Raw genomic sequence first — 12,242 nt, forward strand, 5'->3', positions numbered from 1 at the left:
TGCACATATATATCACATTACATTGGTTTTAACACTCATTGAAGGCATATAACCAAACGTTCCCAAGTGGCACAGAGATACGTCTGCAGACTTACACTGCTAGAAACCGGGTTTTCGATACTCGTAGTGGGCAGCGCACAGAGAGACATGTGAAGCTTTGAACTTAACTGCAAATAATATAAACCAATATCCTATCAGAGCGGTTGTATCAGCTTAAAACTAATGTGAATTTCTTACGTGACCTTATATTTTAATATACATATTGGTGAGAGATTTGTTTGTTTAAAGTTAAGCACAAAGCTACAGAAGGGGTTATCTGTGCTCTGCTCACTGCTGGTATCGAAACCCGATTGCTAGCGTTATAAATCCGTAGACATATACAACTGTGCTACTTGGGGGGGGGAGGCCAGTGAGAGGTACATGGGACTATCTTCAGTCACACAGTAGGCCATTTCTGTGCCAATTTCCACGAAATAATTTTGCGAATTATGTCGAAGTCCATTGGAGACAGTTTTTATATTTGCGTAATTGTGCATAAAGTTTGATGAAGTGGACCTGGATACTTTGTACGCTGTAAATATTAATGAATTTTGTACTGTTTGTAGTTAACTGTTGTGGTTTTGTTTGTTTTTGAATTTCGCGCAAAACTACACGAGGGCTATCTGTGCTAGCCGTCCCTAATTTTACCAAACGAATAGTGTGATTGATCGTAACATTTAATGCCTCCACGGCGAGCATGTTTAGTGTGTCGGGGATTCGAATCCACAACCCTTGGATTATGAGTCAAGCTCCTGAACCGCCTGGCCATGCCAGGCTGTTGTGGTTTTGTATTACATCTATCCATGTCGGACATACGTATATATAATTATTGGACGTTTGTATGTTTTGATGAAGTTTATATGTGGGTGCTTTTTTTTTTTTTTAATTTCACACAAAGCTACTCTAGAGATATCTACGCTAGCTAATCCTAATAGTAGAGTAGATGGAAAGCAACTAGTCAACACCACTCACCGCCAACTCTTGACTACACTTATTTATAACAACAAATAGTGCGATTGACCATCACTTTATAATGCCCTACGGCTGTAAGGTCCAGTATTTTCAGTAACGAGTGTGAGTTTGTGTATATTTTTTTATAGCAAGACAACATCGGGCTATCTATTATGTCCACCAAAGGGAATCGATCCCCTGATTTTATCACTATATATCCGAAGATCTGCCACGGGGGACACGGGATTTGAACACGTGATCTGCAGGTAGGCCCGGTATGGACAGGTGGTTAGGGCACTCAACTCGTAATCTGAGGGTCACAGGTTCGATTTCCCGTAATTATCACCAAATTATGCTCGCCCTTTCAGCAATGTTAACGTTATAATTTTACTGTCAATCCCACGATTCGTTGGTAGAAGAGTAGTCCAAGAGTTGGCGGTGGGTAACGGTGACTAGATGTTTTTCCTCTAGTTTTACACTATTAAATAAGGGTCGACTATTTCAGATAGCTCTCGTGTAGTTTTGCGTGAAATTCAAAACAAACCAAAACAATCGATCAGTTTCTTCAGTAAATAGTGTTTTGTCTTACCCCTAAACTCTTTTAAATTTACTTTTTACAAGTATTTTATTGTCACATAGTAATCAGATATATTTTTAGTTTGGTTTTGACATTTAACACATCCGTAACCGCCACATTTGGCTGTCGTATATATAAATGGCCTCTCCGAAGAACGAGGACAGCAACCCCTAGATCGGGAGGCAATTTGATGTGTACTGCATACCAACTCTGAGTGTTTTTTTTTTTCTTTTTCTTTTGGCATACTTTCTTAGTGAAATTATGAACGCAGTTTTATGGCAGGAAGTTAAATATCTGAACAGATTACACAATTTATTCACCGAAATTGTATGAACTAATGAAAAACAAGACGTTTAAAAGTTGCTATAAAAATATACTCAACTGTAATTAATTTATACGAACACAACTTAGGCCCAGTTTTCAATATAATTAAGTTACTTTTATTCACCCAGTCAATTAGATATCAATAATTTTTCTGACCCTTTTAAGTTTTCAGAAATTTCGTGAATACTTTTTTTTTTACATATCATAATAATGTAAAAAAAAAATTAACTGACTTCATATATTTGATTTCTGTTCTAGAAATATTATGTCATAAATTCTATGCATCCTTTAAAGCCTACAGAAAAAAAAGTAATATTATTTTGCTAAAATTTGTTAAAATGTTATATTTTTTAATTTCGTCGAATATTCTTTTGATTCACATTCTTTAACTAAAGCTTACCAATTAACAAGTCATAAGGCCCGGCATGGCCAAGTGGGTTGGTTGCTTGACTCCTAATCTGAGCGTTACGGGCTCTACTCTCCGTCGCACCAAACATGCTCGCTCTTTCAGCCGGTGGGACGTTATAATGTCACTGTCATTTCCACTATTCGTTGGTAAAAGAGTAGCTCAAGAAGGGGCGATGAGTGGTGATGCAGTTCCGTTGTTAAGGATATTTGTTTGTTTGTTTTTGAATTTCGCGCAAAGCTACCGAAACGTGTAGTCTTTAATTTTGACTCTTGACCAAATCAAATTGTTATTTTGTATTTTAAACTTTTATTTAATTTTTCATTTTATGAGTTATTGCACTAGGTGCTTTGGTTGAGTTTTCTTATATCGTAATAAATCAGAGACCATGTAGCTTGATTGGTGAAACCCGAGCACTTGTTTAGATCTACATCGGCCCGGCATGGCCAAGCGCGTTAAGGCGTGCGACTCGTAATTTGAGGGTCGCGGGTTCGCATCCCCGTCGCGCCAAACATGCTCGCCCTTTCAGCCGTGGGGGCGTTATAATGTGACTATCAATCCCACTATTCGTTGGTAAAAGAGTAGCCCAAGAGTTGGCGGTGGGTGGTGATGACTAGCTGCCTTCCCTCTAGTCTTACACTGCAAAATTAGGGACGGCTAGCACAAATAGCCCTCGAGTAGCTTTGTGCGAAATTCAAAAACAAACAAACAAACAAAAACAAAAGATCTACATCAAAATGTATAGCGGCTTAGATCACTCTGATTTGATTTTTATAAGTTGTTCTGAAAACGAGTGGTAAATATTAATATAAATATTAGAAACTATATTCGAACCGTTAAATTTATGACTGTTAATTTAGGAACTGTGGTAAACAGTTGTCATTTTATTTTACACATGGTTTGAGTACGTCATATGAAAACTGTTTTTGATGTCTTGCGGCGTCGTTACAATCCATACCGCTACATCCGGTCATACTTCTATCTGACGACCGTAAATCTTGACAATAATCCTACATCGTAGTTTTTCTGCAGAAGGTTTTGTTACATGATTATCATATTCAAAATATACCCATCTTACATGTGGTTCTTCATAATCTATTTAATATACGAGGATGGCGGTTTTCCGATGTCCGTTTCAACAATCTAATCACAAATAAATCTATAGGCATTGTATCTAGAGACTAAACTGGCATATGTCTTCATAAGCATTAATACCCGTTTTCTGTCAAGTTTCTCGATGTATGGAACAGTTAAACTGATATGTTGATGAAGCAACTGGTGTACACGTGACTTGTGCCATTTTTTCTAGAGTGAAAACCTTTTGGATTATGTTGTATAATGTTGTTTCTAGCACGTGAACAGCTTTTGCTATTGATCTTTGTGATCGTGGATTTTCGCCTGTTACAAAACACTGCACTTTTTTCCTAGTGCTAGAGCACTACTAGTTGCAACCCTCTCTTTTAGCACTCGAAGTCACCAATATTATTCTGTTATACATCATGTACAAGGGATAACCCTGTCTTAGAGATTCTAAATCCCCTCGAAACAGTCTTTATAATCTTAGTGTAAGGATATTTTTGTTCGGAAAGGTCTGTTACATACTCTTCCTTAAAGCGATTGATTTTGGGTAGCATCACACTACGTATGAAGTTTTAAAAAAAGTCAAAATGTACTTCTGATACAATCTTTTCTATCACTCTTTATATCGGCTGTGGTTGTCAAATGACTTTAAAAATCGTTTTAATGTAACGTAATCAGTTTACTGTAGTTTGCATATTTTATTATTTTTAATACAGTATAGGGTTCTAAAATTTTACTGGAGTTCTAGTTTAGAATCCTAAATCCTGCTTAAGCCCATTGCGAGATTAGTCCTAGGTATTGCCTAAGTATAATATATTAGTGATAGACAAGTCTAAACCGAGAGTAGTGTATATTATCCCATGGTGAAGTTATATTATAATTAGTTTCCCCCGCTGTGTGATGCTATTGTATGACTATCGCATAAGCTGTGAAATTCCATTAAAATCTCTGTTTTGGAAATATTCCAAAATGCAATGTTGACGTCTTACTGTCATTCTGCTATTCTTTTTTGACATAGCTAACTCTATGCCACTATTGACTATATTATTCTTTCGCCTGTGTTACTTTCCAGTTCACTACGTAATGATTCAGACAGTTTTAACTTATTCAAAACATAGCTTCATTTTTTTCTAAATACAGCATTTAATTTTTCTCTCTTCTTTGTTTAATAATGACAAATGATTGCTGTTGTCTACATCCATACTAGAACACTAAGTAAACTGTCTGTTGCATAACCAACGCTATGACAAGGCTTAAAACGACTTTTAAGAAGGTTAGTAACACATATAAATGGTTTAGAAAAAATATAAAAATCGTTGATATACACGATAATTAGCAGAATTGTAAAATTCTGGTTTACTGTATTCAGATAAAAGTTGTTTTAAATTCTTAATTTGCATTGAAGCTATCGTTTGCAAACTTAGTTAATAAAAAGTAAGAAAATAGCACGAAAAACTTTACAATAAAAATAAACGAAAAATAAAAAGATGACGAAAAAGAGGGTTAAATTTCAGCTAAGTAGGTAGCAGCACTATTTATAAAGCCTTTTCCGTCTTGCACCCGCGTTCTTCCAGTTTCGACCGCTAGGTGTGCGTCAGAATTAGAATATGTCATTTAAAAACCGTGAGTAATATAAATTACAACTATATATGCATATTTCTATATACATTAAGTAAATATAGTTTTGTTTACTTTCCCGTTTCAGCCATATTTATGTTATTTATCATTACTGTAGTGTTTCGACTGGTAATAGTAACATTATACTGGTAGCGGAAAACTACAAATAGTGTTAACACCCACTTTAAAACATGAGTTGTAACTTACTATCTGTACATTGTAATTTCATTCTTATCTTAACACTAACAGTTAATTTTAAAGAATGTTAATCATTAAGTTGAAGTTGCAATTGCATTTAAATTTCAACTTGAAATGCATTTTTAACCTGCTAGATATGGAGATTTGACGTTGGATGTTTGACAATAAAATATTGTGTATTTTTCATGTGACAAAATACACTTTACTAAAAATAAAAAATTAAAATGTGTTTTGAGGTAGAAACGATCATTTGCGAAATTATCAGTCTATGTTTCAGTAATTACACGCAGGCCTAATAAATAATAAACCAGCTATAGGCCTACGTGATGCTCACTGGTCTTTGCTCATAATAGTTAATTTTTAACTAGTTACTCTTAGACTTAAAAGTAAAACTTTAAACACTGAGTACAAATTTTGTTCATAGGTGATAAAACAAAATAAAAAGTTCAAATTATACTGCCCATTAACCATATTATAATTTGTATACACTTTTTTGTGTGCTGAACCAAAATTTACATGTTATTAATGTAACATTTTTCTTTTACTGGGTTGGTTCTTTAAATTATTAGATAAATACAAGGCCATGTCCAGTTTATGTAAGGATAATAAATTACTTTATTTCTTTAATGTTTATTCAAGCTGCCTTAACTTGTGTGTAGTTGTAATTAGTAGACCTTTTTTTTTTTTTTTTTTACAAATTGCATTTTAAATGGAAGCCCCTTTCTAATAGTATAACTAATGTAAAAATGAATTTTCAGGCAGAGTTTTATGGCCTACAGATAAAATGACTGAACATTGATCCAAATATTTTGCTTGACTCTGACTGATTCAATGCTAACAAAAACTGACTGAATGCTTCAAGAATTCTTATGTTTTTAATACTACCTATATTTATTAGGTTTTTGTGATGTCCTCTAGAATATTCTAAATATGGTATTTTCATTATCCTAATGTGATGCACTTTTTAGCTTAATTCTGAATTAAAACATTGAATATAGCTTAATGTGTATATTTATATCTATGCCAAACTTCATACTGTCTGCAAGTGATACGATCCTCATTAAACTATTGTATGCTTGTTATTTTATAAAAAAACAAATAACCATAGTATTTCTCTAGTATATACAAATAACACACATCTGTATGATTTATTTATTAATTCTTGTTTTGATGATAATGTATTCATGCTGAATTTCTGTTGGTAGTAGTCTTTATAAAATATAAAAATTAGTGTAAGAGTATTAGTGTAAGATAACATTCAAGGACAATAAGGGATTATGTACCTTATATAGTCTGTCACATTCACTAAAATGACCTTAATTAATAAACATTTTCAAGTTTTGATAAGGAACCACACAGAATATACACCAATAATAATAATCTTGCTTAGAGATGGTGAAATACTAGTCAATTAGATTGTAAAGTGGTTGCATGAAAGAATGCAAGCTGTTAATAGTGGCATCTAGTGAAACTTGACCCTTGTTGGAGGGTTTCAGGGGTCAGTGCTTGCATGTTTTACTTTTCCATCATGATACTCATGGATAGGAGCATAATATCAAAAGTTTAACACTTTTCATCTGTAAATTCTTTATTATTATATTTTTACCCATACTGGTAAATCCTTGAAAATCAAGCTTAACTGACTGGAATCTAAACTTGTGTATCTTTCTAATCAGTATCTTTATTTATATTAACTTTTGAACTTGGATATATAAGTCATTCATTATTTCCAGTCATGTACCAATTACTTTAGTTCTGTTGGTGACTTCACCTTGTAATTTATCCTCTGTGTCTCCGTGCAGAGAAGTCGAATGCCATCAGCTTTACCTCTCACAATGGATTCAATAGTTTAGTCTGTTATCACATTTCTTATTACGGGGCTCACCTTTACTGTTATGTATTGGAACTGTTTATCAAAAATGGGAATTCATGTTTTGATGATCAGGATTGGAGTTGTTTTCTTGACTTGAATGTTAGTTTCTGTGTAGGTAGAGTATTAGTGTAAGATAACATTCAAGGACAATAAGGGATTATGTACCTTATATAGTCTGTCACATTCACTAAAATGACCTTAAATAATAAACATTTTCAAAGCCAGCCTTCATCATTTAAATATTTGTCAAGCTTTCTGTTAAACACCCTTCAATTTACTTCATTTATCACATTTGAAAGCAATCTATTTCAAAGGGCAACCACAAAGTTAAAAAGATAAAGTTGTCTTAGGCAAATATGACTCCTACTCTGCCAATTTTTATTTGTGCCTCCTTGTTTTACCACTCATAGTATTGAGCATGTATTAGTTCCCTAAATAATCTTAAACTTTATTCAAGTCTTCTCTATTTCTTTTTCCTTCCAAGAGAAAATTTTTGATATATGAACTTGTCCTTATATTATACCCTTTCCCTCTAATATATACTTCTACTTTGAATTATTTATAACAATTCAGTATTTGTTTGTTAAGGTGAGGAGCCCAAGGCTGGGCATAATCCTCAAAATGTGGCCTAACAAGTGACCTTTCACAATAAAAGTATAACCTCATTAGAATTATATTCAATATTTCTCTAAATGTAATCCAAATTTTATTTACCTTGCCATTAACAACAACAGCAATGATTTAAGAGACTTGTCAACTAAAAAACCACAAGGTGTTCTTTATTGTAATTAAAGCTCATCTGCCATTTATTTGCTCAACTCATTAAATGATATGAACCCTTTTGTAAAGCATCAATATCCTCATTATAGCCAACAACACCTGACCTTAATATTTTCAGCAAATTTAAGCAGTTTATTGACCATTCCTTCATCCATATCATTGATGTAAATCAAAAAGGGCAGAGGCTCTTTGAGTACTGAGGTACTTCAGTTGTGACATTAATTGTATTTAACCGAACCTTATTTATTAAAATCTTTTGCTTTCTTATTCCAACCACTTTTGATCCAATAAGCTTGCTTATCTCTCAAACCAATAGAAATATTTTTTAACAAGTTTTTTTTTGTATAGGACTTCGTAAAATTGTTTTTGATTGATATACATCAAATCTACATAATGGTAACCTCTTCAAAGATTCCAAGAAGATTAGTTTGAAAAGATTTTCTACTTGTGAGACCTCATGGAATATTCAGCAAAATTTGAAATTTTGTTAAATGAACTTTTAAAGCAGGTTTTATCAGACTTTCAATAAGTTTTCCCCACCATTGATGTGAGACAACTAGGCTTATAATTCCCTGTTTAATTTTTATCACCTCCTTTAAAAAGAGATGTAATATTAGCCAACTTTCAATCATCTGGAATCTGTATTTTGAAAGCTCTGTGTGGCTTGTGTTTATAAGATTAATGTGAATTGAAGCCTTATTCAAGGAAGATTTGATGATAAATTCTAAAATTATTAAAGCATTTAATAAAGAACTGAATTTTTTATGTATTGTTTATGTCAGTATCATTTGTTTACCATTGTAAATTATTTCACTTTTACATAAACTTTAAAAAATAGGTAGCAAAGCATATCACTGTTGTAGACTTTGTGCAGTTATTTGTAATTTAAATAGCTTATAAACTGTGATTGCTGAAAGAGTATGCCAATTGACAATAATTACATTTAGTTTACATCATTAGCTGTCCTGTTGCACACGTTGTAATTTGGATAAATGCTGGACTGATTTTTTTTTCATTCAGTTTAAGAGATTCTTTAATTTGTGCCACTACGTGACATCTTGTGGAACTTATATAGAATTGCTTACAACAACTACATATGAATTTGTAAATGATGCATGATCCCCATAACTTTTAAATTTTATCTTTTACCTTGAAGAAATCCTTTTGTGTACTTGAGACTTAAATATCACCTTCTGTGATATTTGTGGGTATAATGTTTTTAAAATATCAAAAATGTGTTTTTTATTTTAAAAGTGTGAGGACTCAAAGAGTAATGTGATAACTAAAGGATGTTTAGATATATCGAATAACTGTGCTAAGGAGTTTATCTTCAACAAGTAATTCTTCATGATCTTGCTAACTAGTTTTTTCAGAGTAATGCTTCTTCTTAAGGAAGATATTGATGTTACAAAGTATTAAACTGAACACTAGGTCAGTGCTTATATTTTAAAGACCTGTGAACCAACGCCAACATCAAATTATTTTTGATAGTATAGTGAAATAAGCTACTGAAGTTGAAATAGAAATGTGAAAAAGTTTCCAGTACCATGATACTGATAATGGTTTCTCCTTGTTCCATAATGTGTCACTTGTTGGTAGAATTTAAAGAATATTTTAAACTGAGTGAAGGAAATTGGTTTAAAATGTACCTTTGTGACAGAATATGTAATGAAACAGCTAATAATACAGACTTCAACATATTTTGTTCAATAGAAAATTAAATCACTCTTTAGATTGGACATTTGAAACCAGAACTAAACCAAACTACCTTTACACTAAACCTACTGTATTGATTGAAGTAGAGAGCTGTTTCTGACATACTTAGATCTAATTCATTTTGTGTGAATTAAGATATGAGATGTTGTTATCTAAGTTGTCATTGTGTTGATTTTCTGTTTGTAGTGAAGAAATTTAATATTTTTGTTTCGATGAAAAGAAATATTTTTTAATTGATGGAAATAAACACTATTCACTGACATCTTGTCTTTTACTTTCGTTGCTTAGTTTTGGTAAAACTATATATATATTTGAACATGATCATTTGTTTTTTAGGAAACATATTTGCCACTTTACCTCGCACTCAGAGGGGTATGCCCATGGTTTTGGGTGGCGACCCCAAGGGCAAAAATATCCTCTATGCCAATGGAAACAGCATCATCATTAGGAATATTGAGGTAGTGCATATTATGATTTTTGATGTAATATATTTGTGGGTACCTGTAGAACTGTGAGGTGATGTGATAGAACTGCAATTGTTATTGTCACTTTGACACATTCTGTTTTCAATGATCTTATGTGAGGAAAAGGTTTGATTTTCTACCAACCTTTCTAGAAATTGCAAATGTACTGTTGTAAAAAGACAGTAGAAGTCTAACTACTGTGTAATTTTCAGACTTAAAGGACAACACTTGTAGACTTTTCAGTAATTGCTAAGGAAAGATTTAAAATAAAAAAAACAAACATGAAACTAATTCAAAATGGCTTTATCAAATAAATGTTGTAACTTCAGAAAGAAGTTTCTAGTTATCAGGTTTTTGGCACTTTTTCATTAAAAAAGTATCAGAAACTAATGATTCATTATTTTATTTTTGTAGGTTTATTATAGTTTTTTGAAACATTAATTTTAAATTATTTTTGTTTTATTGAAAAATCCAACCATAGTTAAAGTTTTAATACCAGTTACCTCAGTAGTATAATATCTCTTCTTACTGTGTGGATACATATTTTTTTAAATCAGCTGTTTAAGTCTAAATCAGTAAGCAAGTGTTTTGCTTACCCCAATTAAGTCCTAGTAGTGAATGATTGGCTTAAATAAAACCAATTTAATTTTTTAAAATATTTTTATAAGGCTAAATCAGTTTGCAAGTGTCTTGTTTACCATGATGAAGTTTTAATGGTGAAACATTTGTTTAAATAAATCCAATCATGTTTTTATAGAGTAATAGATTGTGTTTTATTTCTCTCATTTGTTTACTAAATTTTGTTTTTAATTTCAGAAAACATTTTGGTGGTTTATTGGTCAAAAGAAATTTGGTAATTTTCATCATTTATAGTTTCACTGAGAAAAAATGTATGATGAATTAATTGTAATGTGGAAGTAATTTTTCAGTTTAACTCTGTTTAAACAATATTGTTCAATGACTGTGTAGTGGGCTTCTTACAACTTTACCTATTTGTCATTATCCTTTGGAAAATATTAAACTGAATTTTGTACAATTATCTTTTTGTAACTTATGATTAATATTAAATCCTGGTAAAAAAAAAACTACCTATATAGATTAGAATTAAGGTATGTATCTAGTAATGAGCAATGTTAATTAAATATCTTGTTCAAACTGTATTACTTATGGTGATTATAATGTATTGTTCTGTCAGTTAGATACTCTTGCCTTTTATAGTATTTTCATTCATCAACTCCATAATATCTCACATGATATATAAAAGTAGATGAAATATTGTGAAAAATACTGTGCCAGTACTATGGTAAAATTACCACATGATTAGGCTGGTGTCTAAGTTAGAACTAACAAACTGTAGTAACAGTTACTCATGGCTCATTCAGCTTAGTAGATATAGGTTAGTCTTAAGTTTGTGAGAAAATAACATTGTGAAATAATGTTTACAGTAAAAGTTAATAAAAGTAACAACAGTACAATGTTGAGTAATCATTATAATAGAATAATAAACATTGCAAATAGAATTAGAAATAGTAAAAAAAATAATAATTAAGAGATATTCGACATATTCTAACTGACACTGCTGTTTGATCAGATAAGAATACAGACCTATTTTGAACCCAAAATATAGACTACTCCCCTCAATTTTTCTCTTTCATAAAGGTAATTTGCTTGATGTGATGTAGTAAAGCACAAACTGAAAGATATATCATAAAATATACTTAGGAAAAACCAGGTTTAATGTAGGTAATTTACTTATTGTAGTATGAATATATGTATGAAACTTTTATTTTTTTCCTTTGCAGAATCCAGCTATTGCTGATATCTACACTGAACATTCTACTCAAACCACTGTGGCCAAATATTCTCCAAGTGGTTTTTATATAGCTTCTGCTGGTAAGAATATATAGGGTATAAACATTCTAGAATCTACTTACAAATAGAACATTTATCAACTAATTTGCTTAGCTTATTTTTATATACTATAAAATCTTATACCCAAAAATGTCATTTCTATATAGCTGTGTGTGTCTAGTGCCATTAAAAAAAAAAAAAAAGCTTTAAAAGAGTAAGTTTCACTACTCAGGGTTTTATCACTCACTTTAAAAAGATCTTGTGACAATAAGTGAATTTTCTGTTGAAATTCTCTTTGAAGACACTTCATGGTAGTCTCCCAGTGAGTCAGAGATATGTTTACAGACTTATAACCCTAAGATCTCG

The 12,242-nt window shown here is 31.8% G+C and overlaps 1 protein-coding gene across 1 annotated transcript in view; it reads left to right on the forward strand.

Moving 5' to 3' along the window:
- The first annotated feature begins 4,895 nt into the window (after positions 1-4,895).
- flr (actin-interacting protein 1 flr) overlaps positions 4,896-12,242 on the forward strand; it is a 34,418-nt gene continuing 27,071 nt past the window's right edge. Inside the window, exons 1-3 of the mRNA XM_076516171.1 lie at positions 4,896-5,000; positions 9,898-10,019; positions 11,828-11,918. Of these exons, the coding sequence (XP_076372286.1) occupies positions 4,985-5,000; positions 9,898-10,019; positions 11,828-11,918 (229 nt within the window). The 5' untranslated portion in view covers positions 4,896-4,984. The remainder of the gene's footprint in view (positions 5,001-9,897; positions 10,020-11,827; positions 11,919-12,242) is intronic.

This window comes from Tachypleus tridentatus, chromosome 7 (genome assembly GCF_004210375.1).
Source record: "Tachypleus tridentatus isolate NWPU-2018 chromosome 7, ASM421037v1, whole genome shotgun sequence".
Classification (NCBI taxonomy): Eukaryota; Metazoa; Arthropoda; class Merostomata; order Xiphosura; family Limulidae; genus Tachypleus; species Tachypleus tridentatus.